Source organism: Carcharhinus amblyrhynchos, chromosome 16, assembly GCF_965287045.1.
Source record: "Carcharhinus amblyrhynchos chromosome 16, sCarAmb.v2.hapA, whole genome shotgun sequence".
Lineage (NCBI taxonomy): Eukaryota > Metazoa > Chordata > Chondrichthyes > Carcharhiniformes > Carcharhinidae > Carcharhinus > Carcharhinus amblyrhynchos.
This window is the reverse complement of record NC_137339.1, coordinates 3,186,081-3,212,963: the sequence shown is the minus strand read 5'-3', so window position 1 is coordinate 3,212,963 and position 26,883 is coordinate 3,186,081. Positions and strand designations below refer to the sequence as shown.

The 26,883-nt window shown below is 47.9% G+C and overlaps 1 protein-coding gene across 3 annotated transcripts in view; it reads right to left on the bottom strand.

The window, feature by feature from the left end:
• Nucleotides 1–3,122: 3,122 nt before the first annotated feature.
• LOC145353783 (hippocalcin-like protein 1) overlaps nucleotides 3,123–26,883 on the bottom strand; it is a 32,449-nt gene continuing 8,688 nt past the window's right edge. For 2 of the 3 annotated variants that reach the window (XM_080204581.1, XM_080204583.1), the window contains exons 3-5: nucleotides 10,794–11,192; nucleotides 7,492–7,597; nucleotides 3,123–6,200 (exon numbers count right to left, since the gene is read on the bottom strand). In XM_080204581.1, the coding sequence (XP_080060707.1) occupies nucleotides 6,103–6,200; nucleotides 7,492–7,597; nucleotides 10,794–11,171 (582 nt within the window). In that variant the 5' untranslated portion in view covers nucleotides 11,172–11,192 and the 3' untranslated portion in view covers nucleotides 3,123–6,102. Of the gene's footprint in view, nucleotides 6,201–7,491; nucleotides 7,598–10,793; nucleotides 11,193–15,306; nucleotides 15,440–26,883 lie in introns of those variants that run through there. The other variant, XM_080204584.1, reaches the window with a different exon arrangement.

Here is a 26,883-nt window from a genome sequence, read left to right as displayed (position 1 = left end):
TCCTTTACTCCAAGGAGTACAGCCCCAGCTTCTTCCACCAAACTTTGTGGCTGAAGTTCCTCATCCCTGGAATCACTCAGATAAATCTCCCCTGCACCCTCTCAAGGAGCCTTGCAACCTTTGAGCATCTGTCCACCAGCGCACCTTTGTGGCTCGGAGAGGAGTGGTTTAGTTAGGTGTGACGTGATGTGTGGCGCAGTGTGGAAACTGCAGTTACACTGTGATGGAACTTCACTTGTTTGAACAGGTTGTGCGTACAGGCTGCACACATCTCTCATCATGTTACGGTAATGGTGGTGGAACCCCAGGCAGCCTGGAACTGCAGGAAGCCTGGGAGTTTAACATAACCAGCGCTGCCATAAAGTTTATGAAAGATACCATACTGCACCCAATTGCCTTCTCTCCTGCCACCCTTCAGTGCTCTGGGATGTGGCAACATAGTTAACTCTGTAGAGCATTATGAACAAGGTTTTCCCTTGTTCAGTGCTCACACACAGCGTTCTTGCAGAACATTCTAGATTTCGATCAGGGGTGCAGACCAATGTTCATAGAATCATAGAATCCCTACAGTGCAGAAGGAGGCCACTCGGCCCATCGAGCCTGCACCAACAAGAATCCTGCCCAGGCCCTATCCCTGTAACCCCACTTATTTACTCTGCTGATTTCCCCTGATACGAATGAACAATTTAGCATGGGCAATCCAACTAACCCGCACATCTTTGGACTGTGGAAGGAAACCGGAGCCACCGGAGGAAACCTGAGCAGACACGGTGGGGATGTGCAAACCCCACGCAGACAGTGATCCAAGCCGGGAATCGAACCCGGGTCCCTGGCTCTGTGAGGCAGCAGTGCTAACCACTGTGCCTCTGTTCCCTTCCATGTTTTGTTAGTTTTTATATGGTGTAGCCCCTTCAAATTTGTTTGCAGGCTTGCATATTTACAGTATTTATCATGGCGCCAGGTTCTGTGCTGCATCCATGCAGCTTAGCAGGGCTGCAGGTTAGCAGGGGCATTGCTGCGGGCGATGGCTGGTCTTTCAGATAATGTGTGAGATCTGGGCTTCTGACAAACGGTCATTAAGCCCTATCTTCCTGTTCTCCCAGACTCTGCCTGACCTACTCAGCATTTTCCCTCAATCTCAGTTTTCCAACAGTTGCTTTTCTGTTGGGTGAAGACTGGCCTTTGCATACCTAGATAGATTTTTGAACAATGAAGGAATTAAGGGTTATAGTGAGCAGACGCTAGTAAGTGGAGCTCAGTCCATGAAAAGATCAGAATGGCGGAGCAGGCTCGAGCGACCAAATGCCTTCTCCTGCTCCTAGTTAGTTTAGTTTATTTTTTAGTGTCAGAAGTAGGCTTATGTTAACACTGCAATGAAGTTATTGTGAAAATCCTCTTATGTTCCTATTCCATTATCAACACTTTACTTCCTCATCTCTCATGCAAAACCCTAATGAGTTTCTCATCCTGATTGTAATGCCAGATCAGGCAAATGCACAGAACATTTCTTAATTAAAACACAGAATTAAACTTTAAAACAATGACTATATAGCCAGGAACCTGTTTGAGAATGCCAATCCTCTAGGATCGGCCTGGAGTCCCCAGCAATTAAATATCGATCTCCAGGATGCTGCGGTGAGCAAAAAATCCAGAAGAAAAATCATTGAGGTATTTAAAAAAAACATGTTTTAAACTTTTCTTTGAACAGGTTGGTTCCTACTGGGTCCAAAAATCTGTCTGACTGGGAATGAAGAGTTATCCAATAAGAGAATGAAGAATCTAGCCACTTTCCGATTGGCAGGGATGGGTGACCAATGGCAGGAGAGTTGGTGGGCGGGTGGAGAGGAAGAGCAGTCAGAGACAGGAGATCACATGGTGACCACCACCACCACTATTGTCCAACTGGATTTGACAACCGGTAGGAGCAGTGAATGAAGTGTATGAGCTGAATCCCTTTTTCTGGTAAACCAGTGGAAAAAAACATCAATAATTCATGTGATTAAACTAAAACTAACCTTTGGCTTCAGCCCTGTGGTTGGCATCTCCAAGACCTGATGAAACGTGATTCCCCCCACTGCCCCCCCACCCCCTCCACTGCGTGTGTCGGCTGGACCGCATGTGTACAGTTTGGATTTTTTATGTTGGTCAGGCCCCATTCACATTGACCAATGGGACTTGGAGCTGAAGAGAAAGGGATCCATGTGCATTGACCAATGGGACTTGGAGCTGAAGAGAAAGGGATCCATGTGTATTGACCAATGGGACTTGGAGCTGAAGAGAAAGGGATCCATGTGCATTGACCAATGGGACTTGGAGCTGAAGAGAAAGGGATCCATGTGCATTGACCAATGGGACTTGGAGCTGAAGAGAAAGGGATCCATGTGCATTGACCAATGGGACTTGGAGCTGAAGAGAAAGGGATCCATGTGCATTGACCAATGGGACTTGGAGCTGATGCCCGCACAAAAAAAAACTCAAAAAGAGCACAAAAACCCCTGAAGAAACCAAAGAGACAGAGAGAGAGATTAAAAAATACACAGGTGAAAGGACAGGGAGAGGTTAAAAATAAAATTCCCAATAAGGCAAGAAGTTAGAGAAAATAGGAAGTGTGTCATGACACGTACAAGGTTGGGAACCACTGAGGCTGGACAACTCTTGCAGGACAGAATGAACCGAGTCTCAGTGGCTGGTCTTGTGATACAGAGAGCAGCAGCACAAGGTGGACTGTGTATTAACCGGAGCAATAGGAGCAGGACTGGTGGCTGTCACTGGCAATTATGTATAGCACTTGCATATTTTGAGTCGAACACCAGGTGGCCCTCTAAAAGGAGGAAGCACATTGTAGCAATTAGACTCCCAACATCTGACGGAACATTCTAGACATCTGGAATTGTAACTAATCAGTTATTACCACACCCCCGGACTGTTCATTCATACACAAATAGGGTGGGTGGGGGGGGGCACTATTGGTAAATCTTTGTTATAAGACTGAACTTCTGGGTTGGTAGCAGCAATCAAGGACATCACGTTACATCTGGGGCTTCCCAAGTGTCAGAGAATCAGAGAATTACGGCTCAGAAGGAGGTCATTTGGCCCATCAAGTGGAGCAATGTGCTATGACATTTGGAAAGTGGTGGGGGGGGGAGGTGGAGAAACTTCTTTGCTTTCTTTAATTTCACAGTGGTATGTCTGTTTCTAATATGCGTTGCAAAGCCAAATCAGTATTATCCTTGGCCTCACTCAATGCATTCTTTTAAGAAAATCCTGAAATGAGGGGAAGGAACAAAGTGTCTAACGGAAGGAAGGCACAGCGGTTCAATGGGGATCTGACTTTGGCAACTGGTGTCAAAGGTTAGGCATATTCAACGTCATAAATGCAGTAACAGCCTGACTGACAGAATAAGGTACAAAAGATATTGAGCATTGTTCTCCAATCCATTAACCACTCCACACATCTGGCTAATTCGTAATCTTGATGCAGCTTATCGAAATCTTCATTAATACATACAAAATGCCCAGTTTTGGCCACGTGGTCTGAAATAACTCTGGTGAAATGACACATGGTCTGGAACTTTACTACCTCACCCGCCACAGAATCAACGTGGGCCAGAGTCTGACAACGGAAATGTCTGTGACCTCGGGCGAGAATTTCTGGTAAAATCCCACCCGCGGGCAATGGGGAAACATGGTGAAGAGTATTTTGGAGATGTTTCTGAGGCTTTTCCAACGGATAGAGGGAGAGCATTGCTGCCTCTCCCCGGAAATTCAAGCCAATATGTTTATACTCGGACTCCAAAGGTTAGTCAGGGAACAAGTGGAACAACAGCAGGGTGACCTGGCGACAGTTATGAGAGGAACGCCTGATGTAGAAGACTATTTCTGACCCACTGTGAGAGTGTTGGATCTGACCTTTGTCCAGTAGAATGGATCAGGACCTGTGGACATCCTTTAGTGGGAGCAACTCGCTGGGTTAAAGTAGGGGGGGGGAAAGGGGGTGAGAGCAGACTTAATGTTGAAAGAAATGGCACAATGCTGTGGGAGATAATTAGGAAAACTTATTCAGGAGCGGAATTGTGTAAGGTACCAGTAGGAACTTACATGCAGGATTGGGAAGCAGAAGTCAATGAATTTACCCTCCAAGGTGACAAGATGATAATAAGTAACATTTCTTTCGGGATGCCAGAGTCACTGCAGACACGCTCCTGGGCTGTTTTACTGTGACCATTCATTACAAAACACGTTCATTAGGTCATAGCAGGTAAGTCATCATCCAAAATATCTCAGGTAAACTGAAGATAGATGTTCTGAAGATAGAAGGTAGGAGGCGAGCTTTTTCCGGCCTCCTGGATGTGTGCTTCCTGATGGTGTTTGCTCCCGGTGGGACTCTCTGATCCCGCCATTGCCAATGGGATTTCCCATTGATGTACCCAAAACTGCCAGGAAACCCACGGGCAGAGGTGCGCTGCTGGCAGGACAAGAGAATCCCCCCCAGTGTGAATGGTCGGAGAATTCTGGCCAGGATCCCTGAACGAAGGCTCATCCAGACTCGAAACATTAGCTCTGTTCTCTCTCCGAAGAGGCTGTCAGACCTGCTGGGATTTTCCAGTTTTGTTTCAGATTCCAGCATCCAAACTATTTTGTCTTTCTGAAGACAGGTGTTACTTGGAGAGAGTGCAGGAAAACTAAGGCAAGCAGTGACGGTGAAGATATCTCGAATTTGTACACACAGGGGACATGTAGCGTGGACCTGAGACAAGTATTTAAGATTGTGAAAAGATTGGGACATTACAGTAGCTGATGTGTTTGAGGTGATGGGGACAATAGATCTAGGGGCCACCCATGTAACCATGAAGGAGGTGAGACTGGAGATCTTCCAACTTTTACTCATCCCAGAGAACAGAGGAGCATTCCCGAGCAAACAGAGGTTCTTTTTTCCATCCTTCAGGAAGCGCGAGAGATAAAAACAAATCGGCTGGAATTTTACCACCCTGCCCACCACGGGAACCGGAGCGGGCGAGGGGCGGACCATGGGAAAGGTCCATTGACCTTGGGTGGGATTTGACTGTTTCGGGACAAGCGAGGTCGCAAAACCCCGCCCATTATTAGGAAGGGTGGAGTGAATCATTTGGGGGGTGGGGAGATAATTAGGGTTTTATGCGTCCGTAGAAACAGGATGAGCTGAAATGTTTCACAGGGCTCTATGTGACCAGCGAGTGATTCATTGAGTGATTCTTGGAGGTACGGATTAGGAGAGAGGATAAGGGAAAATTTGTACATGGAGACTGTTATGTTGTGGCTGTTATGACATTATCAATAGGTTTCATTAGGAATGAAAGGTATTTATTGATAAGCGAAACTTGGTACAGGAGGGTTGGCAGCTCTAGGCTGGGGTTATGTGTTTGCGACATGGCTTCCAGAAGAATCTCCTTGAGGGAGGACTCCACCCTCCGGGGGGATCACTCTTTCTCAGTTTCTATTGCTTCCCTCAAGTCAGGTGACTCACTGCCGCTGCGCTGTCTTAAAGAGAGACAGACACCACGTATCCAACAGAAACGGGATGGGCCAAGGACTGGGAGAAGCAGCTCGGAATCTCATGGCCTTTTCATTCCCTTGAGGCACAAGTGTAAACATCAATCCAGCAGAGTTTGGTCCTAACTCTCTACGTCTTCATTAAGTACGAGCTGTAACTCAGCATGGCTAAAATAAAAAGACACATTTCACCTGGAAAAATGCAAATGACAGAAGAGACAAATCTAATAAAACACAATCTCCTCCGCCCTGCTGTCCAGTTACACTACACCCACAACGGTGCATGGCACAAACAAAAATGAAATGGCCTTGACCGCTGGATGACCAGTTCAGCTCCCCTTATTTTGGCACACTTACACATCTAGAACTCATTTACTGTTACTATAATTCAGGAATCAGCTTCTTCATGCAGTTACTTCATCACGTGGAAGGATACTGTTTTGGCAGACACCAGTGTTCCGTTTGCCTGAGCATTGATTTATACTCCGCCAGTGTCTTTGCTGGCCCACTCTCGGGCTGCCAGTGACGGAAATGGCACGGTGTAACCCGAACCTGTGTGCCCCGGACAGTGTGTCAGAACTGCCCCGCGGTGCTGGGGTCACACTGCAGGAGGCGGACGATGGACGGGTCCTTCTTTGCTCCGTTGATGAATTCCTCGAGGGAAAGCCTGCCTGAAAAAAACAATCGTGGACGGTTAAGAATGAGGATTTAAAGGACCGGGGGGAAGACATCATCCTTCCAAAAAAACCTACCCTTTCTGATAAATTAGCCCCATCTTCTCACCTCCCCCTCGCTCCAGAAACTTACCCAACACAACTCAGGTATAGGGCGGCATGGTGGCACAGTGGTTAGCCACAGCACCAGGTACCAGGGTTCAATTCCAGCCTTGGGTCACTGTCTGCGTGGAGTTTGCACATTCTCCCCGTGTCTGTGTGGGTTTCCTCTGGGTACTGCGATTTCCTCCCACAGTTTAAAGATTTGTGGGTTAGGTGGTTTGGCCATTATCAGCCATGATTGAATGGCAGAGCAGACTTGATAGGGGCCGAGTGGCCTAATTCTGCTCCTATGTCTCATGGTCTTATGGCCATGCAAAATTGCCCTTAGTGTCGGGGGGGACTAGCTAGGGTAAATATGTAGGATTATGGGGATAGAGCCTGGGTGGGACTGTGATCGGTGCAGACTTGATGGGCTGAATGGCCTCCTTCTGCACTGTCAGGATTCTATGAGATAGTATTGTTAACGCAACAAAATGTCCTAAGCACTTTGCTGACGCATTATAAAGCTGAAATAACATAGCAGAGACCTGCTCAGAGACCATGGTCAGGAACTATGGCCTCACTTATCTCGAAACCGTAAGATCAAAGGACCTTTCCATCGACTGCCCGTCACCCACTCCGATCCCCATGGTGGGCAGGGTGGTAAAATTCCAGCCTAAGAGGTAGCTTTAAAGGAAGATTTTAAAGGAGGAAAGAGAAAGGGAGTGTCAGAGAGGTGTAGGGTGGGAATCCCAGAGTCAGGAATAAAACCACCATGCCACTGTCCAAATATGCCAAAGATCTCCCCAACATTTACTCTGGTCGACATGCTCACCGGGTAACCTATTTCATAATAGTGACAGATTCCTAATTAACACCAGGGTGATTAAGAAGGAAAGTACTTCTGTTGGCTGGAGGGTCAATAATTGGAGTCAGTGTAATTGGCAAAAAGCTCAGTGGGGATGAAGAAGAGAATAGTTTTTTGTTCACTCAGTGCATTGTGATACAGATGTTGGTGCCTGAAAGGGCAGTGGAAGCAGATTAAAGAGCAACTTTCACTGGGGAACTGTACATACACCTGTTAGAAAAGGAGACATTAGCAGGAGCACAGGGATAGGGAAGAGTGGGATTAATTGGAAAGCTCTTTCAAAGCACTAGTGTGGACATGATGGACTGAACTGTATCCGTTGACTGTGTTTCCACTTACCATCTGCATTGGTGTCCATCTGACGGAAGATCTTCTCTGTTCTTTTCTCTGGCGTAGCTTCATCCTCGGATAACTTCATGACTGATGAAACCATCTTGTAAATAGCCTGTCCGAGGAAAACAAAGCCACGTCTGTCAGTATTAAAGAGCCCCCCAGTCTGAAAGCTTGGGGTCAGGCTGATGAGACTGGGTGCCGTGCACACACCTGCTCAATAACCTGTTCTGGTCCCTCCATGCCGAGGCTATACTTAAGAAAACCCACCAATGTCTCTACTTTCTGAGAAGACTAAGAAAACTTGGCAAGTCTGCCATGACTCTCACCAACTTTTACAGATGCACCATTGAAAGCATTCTTTCTGGTTGTATACAGCTTGGTATGGGCTCCTGCTCTACCTCAAGACCACAAGAAACTACAAAGATTGTGAATGTATCCCGCAAGCCAGCCTCCCATCCATTGACTCTGTCTACACTTCCCGCTGCCTCGGCAAAGCGGCCAGCATAATCAAGGACCCCATGCATCGCGGACATTCTCTCCCATCTTCTTCCATTGGGAAAAAAATTCAAAAGTCTGAGGTCACGTACATAAGAACATAAGAAATAGGAGCAGGAGTAGGCCAACTAGCCCTTCGAGCCTGCCCCGCCATTCAATAAGATCATGGCTGATCTGTTGCTGCTCAGTTCCACATTCCCGCCCTCTCCCCATAACCCTTAATCCCCTCTCTTATCAAAAACCCATCAACCCGCGTCTTAAAAATATTTAGCGAGGCAGCCTCCACCACTTCAACGGGCAGAGAATTCCAGAGATTCACCACCCTTTGAGTGAAGAAGTTCCTCCTCAACTCCGTTCTAAACCGCCTCCCCCTTTATCTTGAGGCTGTGCCCCCTAGTCCTACTGTCTTTTTTGAGCGGGAAGAGTCTCTCCACCTCTATCCTATCCATCCCGTTCATCATCTTATACGTCTCAATGAGATCTCCCCTCATTCTTCTAAACTCTAACGAGTAAACCGGGAGTAAACCCATGCAGACACAGGGAGAACATGCAAACTCCACACAAACACACAGTCACCCGAGGCCAGAATCGAACCGGGGTGCCAGGCGCTGTGAGAACAACTTCTTCCCTGCTGCCTTCAGGCTTTTGAATGGACTTACCTTGCATTAAGTTGATCTTTCTCTACACCCTAGCTATGACTGTAACATTACATTCTGTACTCTCTTGTTTCCTTCTCTATGAATGGTATGTTTTGTCTGTACAGCGCACATGAAACAATATTTTTCACTGTATACTAATACATGTGGCAATAATAAATCAAATCAAGTCAGACCCCTGAAAGGGCTGTTAGCTTTGTTATTTTAAACCCTGGAACTCGCTGCCTACAAGAATGTGGTGGAAACAGAGATGATGAATGATTTCAAAAGGTCATAGAATCCTTACAATGCAGAAGGAGGCCATTCAGCCCATCGAGTCTGCACTGATCACAATCCCACCCAATCCCAATCTTTCCCCATAACCGTACATATTTACCCTGCTGGTAGTGCCCCGCCCCTCCCCCCCCCCCCCCAACACGCGCACACACACACACGCACACACACACAAAGGGGCAATTCAGCATGGCCAATCCACCAGATCCACACATCTTAAGCTTAATCTTAAAAAAAAAACAAAGTTTAAATCTTGGGAGGAAACCGGAGCACCTGCAGGAAACCCACGCAGACACAGGGAGAAGGTCCAAACTCCACCCGAGGCCGGAACTGAACCCAGGTGCCTGGCACTGTGAGGCAGCAGTGCTAACCACCATGCCAAAAAGGGAACTGGATGCAGACTTGAGCAAAGTAAGTGTGCAAGACTATAGGAATAATATGAGGGAATGGAACTGATTGAATTGTTCTACGGAGAGCCAGCATGAGCTTGATGGGCCAAGTGGGTGCCTATGGTGCCATGGTGACTCTATAATCTTTTTCTCTTAAAGGCGGCCCAGAAAACAGATCAAATGATACCCAATTCTTTGGCGAGCAGAGTCAGATATGGTCCATGCCTCTCTCGTTCTGCAACCGGAGAGAGGGGTGTATGCTGAATTGGTTAAGGCACCCAAAGGTGCCCATGTCTAACAATAGACCCAGCCCAGTGCCCCAAACTCTCTTAATCCAGCTCTGTGGGAAGAGGTGCCTTGCCATGTGAAGTCAGAGTCACCACCCATTGGCCAACACACAGGCCAACAGTGGACAAGACAGGATTTGGAAGGGTGCATTTGCAGCTAGCCAACACCTGCTAGCTCTTGACTTTAGTAACTTACTGAAATAAACTTCACTTTTCAAATACTTTGTCTGTACTCTAAGTTGATCCTAAATCATGTAGACCTGTGCCTCCTGGTAGAGGTAAGGAGCTGGTTAGAAATTGTAGAGGGTTGGGAGAAACAAAGTCTACTTATTACTGACTCTCACAATGTGCAACAATTAGTGGTTGAGGTTATTGACTTTTTTTTAACTCACGATAGAACAATATAGCACAGAGAGGTCACTCAGCCCATTGGGCTTGTGCTGGCCCTCTGAAACAGCCATCCAATTAACATCACTCCCTGCTGATTTTTATCCTTTAATTATTTATCCAATTCCTTTTTAAATCTTATGATTGAATCTTCCTCTATCAGCCTTTCAGGCAGCGCACTCCAGATCACAACCCACTGTGTAAAAATAAATTCCCATAATCTCCCCTCTGGCATTGCCAATTTTCTCAAATCTGTGCCCTCTGGTTACTGATCTGACCACTGGGTAAACATTCTACATTAACATAAGGCAGCACGGTGACATAGTGGTCAGCACTGCTGCCTAACAGCTCCAGGGACCTGGGTTCAATTCCGGCCTTGGGTCACTGTCTGTGTGTAGTTTGCACTTTCCCTCCATGGCTGTGTGGCTTCTCTCCGGGTGTTCTGATTTCCTCCCACAGTCCAAAGATGTGTAGGTTAGGTGGATTGGCTATGTTAAGATTGCCCCTTAGTGTCCAAAGATGTGTAGGTTAGGTGGATTAGTGGGGCAAATGTATGGGGGTGAACCTGGGTGGGATGCTTTGTCAGAGGGTTAGTGCAGACTCAATGGGCCGAATGGCCTTCTTCTGCGCTGTAGGGTTCCATGTTCCAATATAGTGAATCCAAGCTCCAATCCCACCCCTGCCCAATTCCTGCTTGGTATTGTGTTTGGAGAAAAGGTGGAATTGTGGTCCGAGCAATTTTTAATGACAGAGAAAGGGACAAAGTGAGGAGAAGAGCCAGAGAATGAAGTTTTCCCCCGGTTTACTGGGGCACCTCGTACCTGGACAATCTCCAGCATTTCAGATTTGCTGATGTAGCCATTCCCATCCACATCGTACATATTAAACGCCCACTTCAGCTTCTGTTCCAAGCCCCCTCTGGAGGTCACACTCAGCGCAATGATGAACTCGCGGAAGTCTATCGTGCCATCCCCGTTGGTGTCAAAGGTGCGAAAGACGTGTTCCGCGAACTTGGAGGCGTCGCCATAGGGAAAGAAGTTGCCGTAGAGTTTTTTGAACTCGTCCATTGTCAGGTACCCGCTGGGGCAGTCCTTCACAAACCCCTTGTACCATTCCTGAATCTCATTCTCTGTGAACTCGGTGTTTTCCCGTAAATCCTGCAGCACCTCGGGGCGCAGCTTGCTGTTCTGTTTGCCCATCCTCACGATCCCACAGTGTAGCTGCAACGAGAGGGGAGAGAGAGTAGCAATGTTGCCTTGTTAATGTTGCTTCACAGAGTGAATTCCTGCTGAGGGGAGACTCACTGGCATTCTAGAAAGAAAGAACTTCCTCTTTTCATGACCTCAGGCTATGGGTGGCCCGGCGGCTCAGTGGATATAGCACTGCTGCCTCACAACCCGGGTTCGATTCCCAGCTTAGCTCACTGTCCGTGTGGAGTTTGCATGTTCACCCCGTGTCTGCGTGGGTTTCCTCCCACACTGCAAAGATGTTAGGGCTAGGTGGATTGGCCAATGCTAAACAGACTAGCAGGGTAAATATGTGGGCTTCCAGGAACAGGGCCTGGATGGGTGTGTGGTTTTGTGTAGACTTGATGGCCTCCTTTTGCACTATAGGGATTCTATCATTCCACCCTGGTAAAGCATAGTCACCAGTGTGACTGAGGGAAAGAAAGCAACCTGTGTGTGCCCTGCAAGATCCCACAAACCCCAATGACTAGATAGCAGGAATCAGAGTTGTTGACTGAAGGTTAAACATCAGACGTGAGAGAATCCCCATGGGAAATCTTTCCGTACATTTTTGAATAGAAAGTATTAACTAGTAATAGTTAATACTCTTACCCTCACCCTCCTTCCGGCACTCTATTTCCCACAGAGTACTGGATTCAGGAAGTTCAAGCCAAGGACAGACCTAATGAAAGGATGGAAGAGTTCTTGCTCAACAGTTCCTCATTTCCACAGACTCGATCACAAGGAAGTGGAACAGATTCCTTGCTTCACTCACCATCTCAGTTTTTTAAAGTTTATTTATCAATGTCACAAGTAAGGCTTACATTAACACTGCAGTGAAGTTACTGTGAAAATCCCCTAGTCGCCACACTCCGGCGCCTGTTTGGGTTACACTGAGGGAGAATTTAGCACGGCCAATGCACCCTAACCAGCACATCTTTCAGACTGTTGGAGGAAACCGGAGCACCCGGAGGAAACCCACGCAGACACGGGGTAACTGTGCAAAGTCCCCACAGACAGTGACCCAAGCCAGGCATCGAACCAGGGTCCCTGGCGCTGTGAGACTGCAGTGCTAACCCACTGTGCCACCGTTTGTAGAACAATTTAAAAATAAACAATGTACAAGGCAGGGGGCTGGGTAGTGGGGGATGGGGGTGGGTGGTAGGTGGTGGAGGATGCGGGGGGGTGGTGGGGGTGGGTAGAGGGGGTGGGGGTCAGTTGTGGGGGTGGGTAGTGGGAGGTGCGGGTGGGTAGTGGTGGATGCGGGTGGGTAATGGGGGGTGGGGTGGGTAGTGGAGGTGGGGGTGGGTAGTGGTGGGTGTGGGTGGGTAGTGGTGGGTAGTGAGGGGTGCGGGTGGGGAGGGGGGTGTGAGCGGGTAGTGAGGAATGGGGGTGGTTAGTGAGGGGTGCGGCTGGGTAGTGGGGGAAGGGGTGGGAAATGAGGGTGTGAGTGGGTAGTGAAGGGTAGGAGTGGGTAGTGGAGGTGGGGGTGGGGAGTGGGGGTAGGGTTGGTAGTGGAGGTGGGTGCATGAAGATGGAGGAAGGGATGAATGCAGTGGAAATGGAGTCAGTTATAAAGCGGCATTGTGATGGTCATCACCAGCTCACACTGAGAATATATCTCTGTTATTTGGATCAATCCACTGTGTAATTCTGATCCCCAGTCACTCCCGCTCTGGGAATGATCCCCAGTCACTCCCGCTCTGGGAATGATCCCCAGTCACTCCCGCTCTGGGAATGATCCCCAGTCACTCCCGCTCTGGGACTGATCCCCAGTCACTCCCGCTCTGGGAATGATCCCCAGTCACTCCCGCTCTGGGAATGATCCCCAGTCACTCCCGCTCTGGGACTGATCCCCAGTCACTCCCGCTCTGGGAATGATCCCGTCACTCCCGCTCTGGGAATGATCCCCAGTCACTCCTGCTCTGGGAATGATCCCCAGTCACTCCCGCTTAGAGTTTCCCCCTTTTATCCCAGTATAATTCTTGTCACCACATTCCCCTCCACAGTTAATACACCTTTGCTTCATAATTACAAATTGTACCATGACAAGCTGTGAAAGTGGGACTAGTAAAATCTGCGATCTGTCGATGAAATCAGACAACACGGCGATAATGTTATGGGGCGGGCAATCCGCAAGAATATGTTTTCAAACTCCAGTCTGGCAGCTTGAGACCCTGAGTTCAGATTGTGCCGTTTGGAATGAAAATCCGATTGCAATTAAGGTGATGTGCAACTTTCGGAGTGTTTCAGTGAAACAGCGTCTGACTCATAACACCCCCTGGGGAAAGAAAAGCAGCCAACTTTACCCAGTCGGGGCTGGAATGTAATTCAAGCTCGGTTGAGTTTTAACAGACACCTGAATAGGTCCAGTGAGTTAATCAGTTACATCAAGAGGAACTGGGGACGGGTAATAAATGTGACTCTGCAACCCCTGAGGTCAAATTAAAAAAAAAAGCACACTTTCTAAAAATTCCTTCACGGGATGTGTATGCCGCAGACAGGACCAGCAGTTATCCCTAATTGCCCTTGAGCTGTCAGACTTTTGAATGGACCCACCTTGCATTAAGTTGATCTTTCTCCATACCCTGGCTATGACTGTAACACTACATTCTGCACTCTCTCATTTCCTTCTCTATGAACGGTATGAACATAAGAAATAGGAGCAGGAGTAGGCCATCTAGCCCCTCGAGCCTGCCCCGCCATTCAATAAGATCATGGCTGATCTGTCGTGGCTCAGTTCCACCTTCCCGCCCTCTCCCCATAACCCTTAATCCCCTCTCTTATCAAAAACCCATCAACCCGCTTCTTAAAAATATTTAGCGAGGCAGCCTCCACCACTTCAACGGGCAGAGAATTCCAGAGATTCACCACCCTTTGAGTGAAGAAGTTCTTCCTCAACTCCGTTCTAAACCGCCCCCCCTTTATCTTGAGGCTGTGCCCCCTAGTCCTACTGTCCTTTCTGAGCAGGAAGAGTCTCTCCACCCCTATCCTATCCATCCTATTGAACATCTTATACGTCTCAATGAGATCTCCCCTCATTCTTCTAAACTCTAACGAGTACAAGCCTAGTTTATTCAGCCTCTCATAGCTCAACCCCCTCAACTCTTTGTCTATATCGCACACAAGAAACAATACTTTTCACTGTCTGTTAATACATGTGACAATAATAAATCAAATTGACTGAATGGCTTGCCAGCCTATTTCACGGGCATATTTAAGAGTCAACCACATTGCTGTGGCTCTGGAGTCACATGTAGGCCAGACCAGATAAGGATGGCAGATTTCCTTCCCTAAAGGACATTAGTGAACCAGATGGGCTTTCCCGATGAACGACAATGGTTTCACGGTCATCAGTAGATTCTTAATTCTTTACTGATTTCAAATTTCACCATCAGACTCCGGGATTTGAACCCGGGTTACGGGAAAGTTACCCAGTGTTTCCGGATTACTAACCCAGTGACAATACGCCATCACCTCCCCCAAACTGTGATAGAACTGGGGAGGGATCAGTCTGGATTCTAGAGGTTCACACAGAAGAAATGATTCTAACACCGCTATAAATTCGAGCTGTAATGTATGGTGATTCTCCAGGCTCGCTGCTTCCTATTCCAGTTACTCCCTGACCACATCAACCTCCGGGTAGCCGTGTGGAGAAAACCTAGAATCCTTATATGTGGAGTCAGGACTGTTGAGTTAACAGGCATTGGACGGAGGCAACTCAATGAGACCACAAGGTGCTAGTGTGGAAATGCTTACCAGGAGTGAAGAGTGGCTTCAACGTCGAATGAAAGCTGATTGGCACCATCTCCTCGAAAGAGCAAACCAGTTGATCCCGCTCTCCCTGCCCTTCCCCAATAGACCTGAAAATATTTACCCCTCAATTGGTTTGAAAGTTCCTACTGAATCTGCTTCCGGCGCCCTATCGGGGAGCGCCTTCCAGATCACAACTCCCCGTGTAAAGAAGTAAAATTCTTCCCATCTCCAATCTGACTCTTTTGTCAATTATTTTATATCTGTGTCCTGTAGTAACTGACCCACCCCTCCCCCCAATGTCACTGGAAGCAGTCCGCAGATTGAATGCATAAGATGAACACATTAACATTACCTCTTGCACTGGTTCAGTTTTCCACCTTCATGTTCCCACTCTCTCTGCCCGAGTAATATTCATTGAAAATGTTCCTGTTGACTTTAGAGGTTACGAGCAGCTGCTTTGGTGATTCCCAGAACTGCGAGCCTTTCCTCACAGGTTGGTGTATTTTTCTGATTCTGTGCAGAGCACACAGCAACGAGTGTGAGGCATAACGCTCAATGTCGTGTTTCTGTAACCACATCCGGGCTGCCTATTTGTGGAGCGCTATAGTTTGTCGACAGGAAACTAGGTACAGCTGCGTGGAGGAATCTAAAATATTCACAAACCCACAAGGTGAAGTTTCTGAAGCTCGTTCACAGACCATTGGTAGCACGTTGCTCGCACCCACAGAAACAAAATACACCCCGCGCTGAATCATATCTACTTGCTACCCACCCTGCTTAGATCATAAGATGTAAGAGCAGAAGTAGGCCATTCAGCCTATCAAGCCTGCTCTGCTATTCAGTAAAATCATAACTAATCCGGTATAATCCTCAACCCCACTTTCCTGCCTTATCCCAATAACCCTGGATTCCCTTACCGATTAAAAATCTCAGTCTCGAACATAATGAACAACCCAATCTTTGCAGCGCTCTGCGGTTAAGAATTCCACAGATTCACTCCCCTCTGAGAGAAGAAATTCCTCCTCATGTCTCAAATGGTGACCCCCTCACTCTGAGATTATTCCCTCTGGTCCCACAGGGGGAAACAACCTCTCAGCATCGAGCCTGTTAAACCCCCGAGAATCCCATATGTTTCAATAAGGTCGCCCTCCTTTCTTCTAAACTCCAATGAGTACAGGCCCAACCTCCGCAATCTCTCCTCATAAGAAAATCCCTCCATACCCGGGATCAACCGAGTGAACCTTCTCTGTTCTGCTTCCAATACCAGTATATCTTTCTGTTACTAAGGGGACCAAAACTGTTCACAGTATTCTAGACATGATCTATTTAGTGCCTTGTATGGTTTTAGCAAGACTTCCCTATTTTTATATTCCATTCTCTTTGGAATAAAGACCAACATTTCATTTCCCTTCCTTATTACTTAATGAACTTGTATGCTGGCTTTTTGTGATTTATGCACAAGGACACCCAAATCCCTCCGAGCCACAGCTTTCTGCAGCCTTTCTCCATTTAAATAACGTTCAGCTCCTTTATTCTTCCTACCAAAGTGCAGAACTTCACATTTTCCTATATTATATCCCACCTGCCAGGTTTTTACCCACTCACTTAACCTGTCTATATCCTTCTGTAGACTATGCCTTCCTCACCTCTTGCCTTCCCACCTATTTTTGTGTCATCCGCAATCTTGGCAATAGTACATTCACTTCCCCCGTCCAAATCATTGATAAATATTGTAAATAATTGTGGTCCCAGCACTGATCCATGTGACACTCCACAGGTTGTCATCTTGAAACCTTTTATCTCAGCTTTGTGTCTTTTATCAGTTAGCCAATCCTCTATCTATGCTAATATGCCGTCCCCAACATCATGGACTCTTACCTTTAGTCTTTTATGCAATATGTTACTCAACACCTTTTGGAAATCCAAGTATATTACATCTCCTGGTTCCCCTTTATCTATCCTGCCCATTACCACCTCAAAGAGTTCTAATAAATTTGTCAGGCATGATTTCTCCTTCATGAAGCCATGCTTGATTATATTACGTATTTCTAAATGCTATGCTATTACGTTCTTTATAATGGATCTTATCATTTTCCCAATGATAGAAGTTAAACTTTAGGCCTATAGTTGCCTGTTTATTATCTCCCTCCCTTTTTAAATAAGGGTGTTACATTGACAGTTTTCCAATCCTCTGGGCTTTTTCGAGAACTTTGGAAGATTACTACCAGTGCATCCACTATCCACTACTACCTTTAATATTCTAGGCCACAACCCATCAGGTCCAGGGGACTTATTGGCCTTTAGCCCCATTAGTTTCCTTAGTACTGTTTCTTTAGTGATAGTTATTGTATTTATTTCCTCCCCGCACCCCTTTTGTCCCTCTATTATTTGGTATTTTTGTAACGTTATTTGTGACTTCCACTGTGAAGACTGACGCAAAGTATTGGTTAACTTCTCTGTCATTTCCTGATTCCCCAATATTATTTCCCCATTCTCTAAGGGCTTGTTTACTTTGGCCTCTCTCTTCCTTTTTATAAGTTTAAAGAAACTCTTACTGCCCATTTCATATTTCCTGCTCGTTTACCTTCATGATGATTTATCCTCTCCCTCTTTATTATATTTTTGATTATCTTTTGTTGGTTTTTAAAACTTTCCCAATCCTTCACTTACCTTTGCCACATTGTATGTTTTTTTTCTTTCAGTTTAATACTGTCTTCAACTTCCTTGGGTAACCATGGTTGATTTATCATCTTGCAAAAATCTTTCTCTTTCGCTGGGATATATCTTTGTTGTGAGTCATGAATTATTTTTATAACTGTCAGTCATTTCTGATTCACTGTCTCTTCTGCTAAGCTCCTTTCCCAGTCCGCTCCAACCAACTCACCCTCGTTTCTTTGTGATTACCCTTATTTAAGTTTAGCTTCCCTCACTGTAAGCACTTCTCTGATCAGTCATCCACCTTGTTGCCAGCATAATTTAGACAGCGCCTTTCTCACCTCTGAATCAGAATGTACCTGGCTAGATGTCCGGAGCCGTGAGTACCTAAGGGAAGCGGACACTCCGAATACTGAGAGAATGCCGCACTGTCAGAGGGTCCATCTTTCAGGTGCAGTGTTAAACAAGTCCCTCTTCTCCCAGGGATCCAAAAGCTGCCATGGCTACCATTGGGAGAGCAGGGAAGTTCTTCCCATTGTCCTGACTAAAAATAATCTCTCGATTAACGTCATCAAAAACAGATTATCTGCCCCCTCCACCCCTGCCAACACTATGGTTAAGAAATCCCACCAACGCCTCTACTTTCTCAGAAGACTAAGGAAATTTGGTATGTCAGTTATGACTCTTACCAATTTTTACAGATGCACCATAGAAAGCGTTCTTTCTGGCTGTATCACAGCTTGGTCTGGGCTCCTGTTCTCCCAAGAAACTACAAAGGGTCATGAATGAAACTCAGTCCATTACACAAACCAGCCTCCCATCCATTGACTCTGTCTACACTTCCCGCTGCCTCGGAAAAGCAACCAGTGTAATCAGAAACCTCACGCATCCCAGACAATCCCTCTTCCACCTTCTTCCATCAGAAAAAAGATACAAAAGTCTGAGGTCACGTACCAGCCGACTCAAGAACAGCTTCTTCCCTGCTGCTGTCAGACTTTTGAATGGACCTACCTCGCATCAAGTTGATCTTTCTCTACATCCTCGCTATGACTGTAACACTACATTCTGCACTCTCTCTTTCTCTATGAACACTATGCTCTGTCTGTATAGCATGTAAGAAACAATACTTCTCACTGTATATTAATATATGTGACAATAATAAATCAAATCAAAAATCATTCTCGCATTGTTGTTTGTGGGATCTTGCTGTGCAGAAATTGCCTTTTGTGTTTGATTCTCAGATTCCGACAATGACTACACTACATTGTTACTGCATTGGCTGGAGGGAGCTTTGGGGCGGCCTGAGGTTTGCAAGCGTCCTTCCTGCCCACAGTATAACATTAGAGCTGGCCAGGTGAGGACTGAGGGGGCAGTGGATAACCAGTCCTGTTTGTTAGGGTAGATTTTTCCGGCTCCCCTCGCCACCGGGATTGTCCAGTCCCACCGCAAGTCCATGGACCTTTGGTTGGGTGTCATAGCTCCTGCAGTGGGTCCCACCATGACGGGACTGGATAATCTTAGCCATTGTAACTGCCCCATACCCAATGTTAATGAGACAGCAAGGGGGAGTGGGGTTTTCCGGGGCAGTGGGGTTTTCCGGGGGGGGGGGGGGGGGGTGTGTGCAATGGCAAAGTGGTATTGTTACTGGACTAGTAATCCAGAGAGCCAGAGTAATGGTCTAGGCACCTGGATTCAAATCCCACCCTGGCAGGAATTCAATAAAAATCTGGAATTAAAAGTCAAAGGACAACCACAAAACCTTTCATTGTTGTAAAAACCCATCTTGTTCACTAACATTCTTCAGGGAAGGAAATCTGCCATCCTTACCTGGTCTGGTCTACACGTGACTCCAGAGCCACAGCAATGTGTTGGCTCTGAGCTGCCCCTCTGAAATGGCTCAGCTAGCCACTCAGTTCAAGTGCAATTGGGGATGGACAACAAATGCTGGTCCAGGCAGCACCCTCGAAGAAATAAAATCCCCCTCCCCCCAAACTCTGGGTGGGTAATATTTGAGTCAAACCCTTGTACATGAGTTTGTTCTGTGGGACTGGGAGTTACAGACAATAAACACTCACCTTCAGTGCATGGCTACCAGTAACCAGACGACAGAAAACTGGTGGAAAAACTGGCTATATATCGATATATAACAGGGGATGGCAGTTTTACACACCAGCAAAACTCATTTTAAAATCAATGGACTTGAGAAAGAGAGAAGCTATTGAAATTTCAGCTAATGATGGCGATATCTAGTTGTTCATATTTACACAGTTTGATAAACTAAAATGAGAGACATAATCGCCTACTCTCTTTCACACAGCAGCTGGTTGCTGTCACTTTTTCATGATGTTCACGTTTGACTGACCATGATAGCCTCACTATCTGACCAAAGTCTACACTTATCAGCAACCATGTGAATATAGATTAGCCGTGTAACGTCTGCCCTGGAGTTGCCAGCTCTGGTGGGACGTATTCCTGGAGGTGTCGTCAGACGCTTCCAACTGCAATCCCCCTAACTGCCCAACCCCCCCAAAACCCACCCCCACCTCTGCAACTCTCCCGCCATTGGCAAAGATGTGCAGATTAGGGTTAGATGGGATTAGCCATGCTAAATTGCCCCTTAGCGTCCCATGTTAGATGGTGTAGGTTAGATGGACGATCTATGGGAAATGCGCAGGGTTATGGAGGTAGGGCAGTGGAGAGGGCCTGGGTAAGGTACTCTGACAAACAGTCAGTACAGAGTCTTTTGCACTGATTGTGATTAGCGACCCAATAGGTACTGCTGCACCTTGACACACTGGTCTGCACCACAGCAAGTATAATCATAAAAATTGATCCTGAGACAAAAAGTTAGAACAAGTGGTCAAATAACGAAGGTGCTTGACAGGAGGGCAGAGAGATTTAGTGAGGGAATTCTGAACCCTGTGACTCAGATGTAGACAACAAGGCCACCAGTGGTGGAAGGAAAGGAGAGAGTTCAAAGTAAAAAGCTTACAAAACACTGAACAGGAAATGCAGTAAATGTCCACTTCCAGGGACGTAACCAGAGAGAACAATTCCCCTTCCCCAGATTCATATCAGAACCTGAATTAAATACGTTTAGCTTCCTCTTACTTGTGTAAAATGTCACTGAGGTTACACAAGAAATGAGACTTGAAATCTAGTGGGTAAGGTGCAATTTAGTGAGAAGGCAAAAGAACTTGGAAAGTTTCATTTTATAAAATAAGCAACTCATGTTTATCTCTTCCATTCACCCTCTCATCCTCCAAGCAGCTCTTGCTCAATAGAACATAGAACATTCCAGCGCAGTACAGGCCCTTCGGCCCTCGATGTTGCACCAACCAGTGGAACCAATCTAATGACCCTCTAACCTAAACTATTCCAATGTTATCCATATGCCTATCCACTGACCATTTGAACGCCCTTAAATTTGGCGAGTCCACAACTGCTGCAGGCAGGGCATTCCACGCCCTTACTACCCTCTGAGTAAAGAACCTACCTCTGACATCCGTCCTATAATTACCACCCCTTAATTTAAAGCTATGTCCCCTCGTGTTAGCCATCAACATCCGAGGAAAAAAGCTCTCACTGTCCACCCTATCTAACCCTCTGATCATCTTGTATGCCTCAATTAAGTCACCTCTTAACCTTCTTCTCCCTAACGAAAACAGCCTCAAGTCCCTCAGCCTTTCCTCATAAGACCTTCCCACCATTCCAGGCAACATCCTGGTTTCCCTCCTCTGCACACTTTCCAATGCCTCCACATCTTTCCTATAATGCGGCGACCAGAACTGTACGCAACACTCCAAGTGTGGCCGCACCAGAGTTTTGTACAGCTGCAACATGATCTCATGGCTCTGAAATTCAGTCCCTCTACCAATAAAAGCTAACACACCGTACACCTTCTTAACAACACTATCAGCCTGGGTGCCAACTTTCAGGGATCTCTGCACATGGACACCGAGATCTCTCTGCTCATCCACACTACCAAGAGTCCTTCCATTAGCCCAATACTCTGTAATCCTGCTACTCCTTCCAAAGTGAATCACCTCACACTTTTCCGTATTAAACTCCATTTGCCACCTCTCGGCCCAGCTCTGCAGCTTATCTATGTCCCTCTGCAAACTGGAACATCCATCCTCACTGTCTACAACTCCTCTGACTTTGGTGTCATCAGCAAATTTACTAATCCATCCTTCTACACCCTCATCTATGTCATTTATAAAAATGACAAACAGCAGTGGCCCCAAAACAGACCCCTGAGGTACACCACTTGTAACTGAACTCCAGGTTGAATATTTCCCATCAACCACCACCCTCTGTCTTCTATCAGATAGCCAATGCCTGATCCAAACTGCTAAATCACCCTCAATCCCATGCATCTGTATTTTCTGCAGTAGCCTACCATGGGGAACCTTATCAAATGCTTCACTGAAATGATGAAGTCTTTGTTGAGTGGAATATTTCAATTGAGGCAAGAATTCCAAACAACATTGATAATCGCAATTAGGAGCACGAGATGTGGCTCAGTGGCTAACACTCTCACATCTGACTCAGGCCTTTGTGGGTTCTAATTTACCTCAGAGATTCAAGGCACAAAATCTAGGTTCACAGGGTCAGTGCTGAGGGAGTGCCGCACTGTCAGAGGGTCAGTGCTGAGGGAGTGCCGCACTGTCAGAGGGTCAGTGCTGAGGGAGTGCCGCACTGTCAGAGGGTCAGTGCTGAGGGAGTGCCGCACTGTCAGAGGGTCAGTGCTGAGGGAGTGCGGCACTGTCAGAGGGTCAGTGCTGAGGGAGTGCTGCACTGTCAGAGGGTCAGTGCTGAGGGAGTGCTGCACTGTCAGAGGGTCAGTGCTGAGGGAGTGCCGCACTGTCAGAGGGTCAGTGCTGAGGGAGTGCCGCACTGTCAGAGGGTCAGTGCTGAGGGAGTGCTGCACTGTCAGAGGATCAGTGCTGAGAACATAAGAACATAAGAAATAAGAGCAGGAGTAGGCCATCTAGCCCTTCGAGCCTGCCCCGCCATTCAATAAGATCATGGCTGATCTGTCGCTGCTCAGTTCCACTTTCCCGCCCTCTCCCCATAACTCTTAATCCCCTCTCTTATCAAAAACCCATCAACCCGCGTCTTAAAAATATTTAGCGAGGCAGCCTCCACCACTTCAACGGGCAGAGAATTCCAGAGATTCACCACCCTTTGAGTGAAGAAGTTCCTCCTCAACTCCGTTCTAAACCGCCCCCCTTTTATCTTTAGGCTGTGCTCCCTAGTCCTACTGTCTTTTTTGAGCGGGAAGAGTCTTTCCACCTCTATCCTATCCATCCCATTCATCATCTTATACGTCTCAATGAGATCTCCCCTCATTCTTCTAAACTCTAACGAGTACAAGCCCAGTTTATTCAGCCTTTCCTCATAGCTCAACCCCCTCAACTCCGGTATCAGCCTAGTAAACCTCCTCTGCACTCCCTCCAAGGCCAAAATATCTTTGCGCAAGTGCGGCGCCCAAAACTGCACACAGTACTCCAGCTGCGGCCTCACCAATGCCCTATACAGCTGCAGCAAGACCTCCCTACTTTTATATTCAATCCCCCTCGCTATGAAGGCCAGCATCCCATTCGCCTTCCTGACCACCTGCTGCACCTGCAAGCTGGGTTTTTGCGACTCATGCACAAGGACCCCGAGGTCCCTCTGCACCATCGCCTGCTGCAGTTTTTCGCCCCGTAAGTAATAGTCCTTCCTACCATTCTTCCTACCAAAGTGGACCACCTCACACTTGCCAACATTAAATTCCATTTGCCATTTCCTGGCCCATTCGCCCAGCCTATCTAGATCCTTCTGCAGACTCTCCACACCCTCCGCACAATTTGCCGTTCCCTCTATCTTGGTGTCATCAGCAAATTTCGACACCCTACACTCGGTTCCCTCCTCCAGATCATCTATATAAATGGTAAAAAGCTGAGGCCCCAGCACCGACCCCTGAGGCACTCCACTAGTCACCATCCGCCAATCCGAATAGCACCCATTGACCCCCACTCTCTGTCTCCTATTTGACAACCAATCCTCTATCCACGCTAACACCCTACCCCCAACTCCAAGTCCCCTGACCTTCTGCAATAACCTCTTGTGAGGTACTTTGTCAAACGCCTTCTAAAAATCTAGAAAGACCACATCCACCGGCTCTCCTTGCCGCACTGTCAGAGGGTCGGTACTGAGGGAGTGCCGCACTGTCAGAGACATCATTTTTTAGATGTGATTTTGTATGGTGGACCCATTTGCCTTCTCAGGTTTGACCTCAAATATTGGTTAGGATTGCAATGAATGGATAAATTACAAACCGCAGGATCATGAGATTTAATTGTGTGGACGGGGGGAGGTTCTGCAGCAGACTGTTTTCTAATTATTGAAGGAGATGCTTTAACATGTAGCAAAATAAACTACATTAACATCTCTACTTCACAACCTCAGGACGTCTCAAAGTTATCCTTTGACAGCCAATGAAGTCTTTTTGAAGTGTTGTTTTGCAGGAAATGTGGCTGCCAACTTGTACACAAGGTCTCCAAGCAGAATTAAACACACAACACTCAATGGTTCCTGTTCAGTGGGGGAAGCGATAGCTGGAATCAAAACTCCCATAACCCCAATAAGGAAATGTCATGTTACGGAGTGCTTCACCCTCTGCTAGTGTGGAGCCAACAACACCAGCACAAAGAACACTCTCACACACAAAATAACGGCACGACAAATCAAATCTAACCAATTACTGCTCCACAACTAACAGTCAGAGGGTCAGCGCTGAGGGAGTGCCGCACTGTCAGAGGGTCAGTGCTGAGGGAGTGCCGCACTGTCAGAGGGTCAGTGCTGAGGGAGTGCCGCACTGTCAGAGGGTCAGTGCTGAGGGAGTGCCGCACTGTCAGAGGGTCAGTGCTGAGGGAGTACCGCGCTGTCAGAGGGTCAGTGCTGAGGGAGTGCCGCACTGTCAGAGGGTCAGTGCTGAGGGAGTGCCGCACTGTCAGAGGGTCAGTGCTGAGGGAGTACCGCGCTGTCAGAGGGTCAGTGCTGAGGGAGTGCCGCACTGTCAGAGGGTCAGTGCTGAGGGAGTGCCGCACTGTCAGAGGGTCAGTGCTGAGGGAGTACCGCGCTGTCAGAGGGTCAGTGCTGAGGGAGTGCCGCACTGTCAGAGGGTCAGTGCTGAGGGAGCGCCGCACTGTCAGAGGGTCAGTGCTGAGGGAGTGCCGCACTGTCAGAGGGTCAGTGCTGAGGGAGCACCGCACTGTCAGAGGGTCAGTGCTGAGGGAGCACCGCACTGTCAGAGGGTCAGTGCTGAGGGAGTGCTGCATTGTCAGAGGGTCAGTGCTGAGGGAGTGCCGCACTGTCAGAGGGTCAGCGCTGAGGGAGTGCCGCACTGTCAGAGGGTCAGTGCTGAGGGAGCACCGCACTGTCAGAGGGTCAGTGCTGAGGGAGTGCTGCATTGTCAGAGGGTCAGTGCTGAGGGAGTGCCGCACTGTCAGAGGGTCAGTGCTGAGGGAGCACCGCACTGTCAGAGGGTCAGTGCTGAGGGAGTGCTGCATTGTCAGAGGGTCAGTGCTGAGGGAGTGCCGCACTGTCAGAGGGTCAGTGCTGAGGGAGTGCCGCACTGTCAGGGGGTCAGTGCTGAGGGAGTGCCGCACTGTCAGGGGTTCAGTGCTGAGGGAGTGCTGCACTGTCAGAGGGTCAGTGCTGAGGGAGTGCCGCATTGTCAGGGGGTCAGTGCTGAGGGAGTGCCGCACTGTCAGAGGGTCAGTGCTGAGGGAGAGCCGCACTGTCAGAGGGTCAGTGCTGAGGGAGTGCTGCACTGTCAGAGGGTCAGTACTGAGGGAGTGCCGCACTGTCAGAGGGTCAGTGCTGAGGGAGTGCCGCATTGTCAGAGGGTCAGTGCTGAGGGAGTGCCGCACTGTCAGAGGGTCAGTGCTGAGGGAGTGCCGCACTGTCAGAGGGTCAGTGCTGAGGGAGTGCCGCACTGTCAGAGGGTCAGTGCTGAGGGAGTGCCACACTGTCAGGGGGTCAGTGCTGAGGGAGTGCCGCACTGTCAGAGGGTCAGTGCTGAGGGAGTGCCGCACTGTCAGAGGGTCAGTGCTGAGGGAGTGCCGCACTGTCAGAGGGTCAGTGCTGAGGGAGTGCCGCACTGTCAGAGGGTCAGTGCTGAGGGAGTGCCACACTGTCAGGGGGTCAGTGCTGAGGGAGTGCCACACTGTCAGGGGGTCAGTGCTGAGGGAGTGCCGCACTGTCAGGGGGTCAGTGCTGAGGGAGTGCCGCACTGTCAGAGGGTCAGTGCTGAGGGAGTGCTGCACTGTCAGAGGGTCAGTGCTGAGGGAGTGCTGCACTTGCAGAATGGTGTGGACCTCGCCCAGCTGTTTCTTTGTGTCAGTGTTTGGTAAGATCTGGAGAGAAACACATCAATTTTCTCCCTGGAAACAACATTTGCCATTTTTTGGTGAGATTCTCCTCTGAATCTGAGTCTGTCAGGGGCTAAGGGGTTGGGAATAGGTGGGAAAGTGGTAGTCGAAACCCCAGATCAGTACTGAGGATGTTGAACAGTGGAGAAAGCTCGGTGTCATTGTAGCTACTCATGTTCCTATTGTTCACTCCTGTTCATTGATGTGGAGATACCGGCGTTGGACTGGGATGGGCACAGTAAGAAGTCTCACAACACCAGATTAAAGTCCAACAGGTTTATTTGGAACGCTGCTCCGAAAGCTTCTGCTACCAAATAAACCTGCTGGACTTTAACCTGGTGTTGTGAGACTACTTACTTGGGAAAGCAGCCTGTGTAATCAAGGACCCCGTGAACCCCGGACATTTTCTCTTCCACCTTCTTCCATCAGGGAGAAGATACAAATGTCTGAGGTCTCGTACTGACCAACTCAAGGACAGCTTCTTCCCGGCTGCTGTCAGACTTTTGAATGGACCTACCTGGCACTAAGTTGATCTTTCTCTACACCCTAGCTATGACTGTAACACGACATTCTGCACTCTCTCCTTTCCTCTTCCCTCTGTTGAACATAGAACATAGAACACTACAGCACAAACAGGCCTTCGGCCCACAAGTTGCGCCAATCATATCCATACCTACCAGGCCGATCTATAACCCTCAATCCCATTAAATCCCATGTAATTGTCCAGAAGTCTCTTAAAAGACCCCAGCGAGTTCACCTCCACCACCATCGCTGATTCCACTCACTCACCACCCTCTGAGTGACAAACTTACCCCTTTCATCTCCTCTGTGCCTACTCCTCTATGAATGGT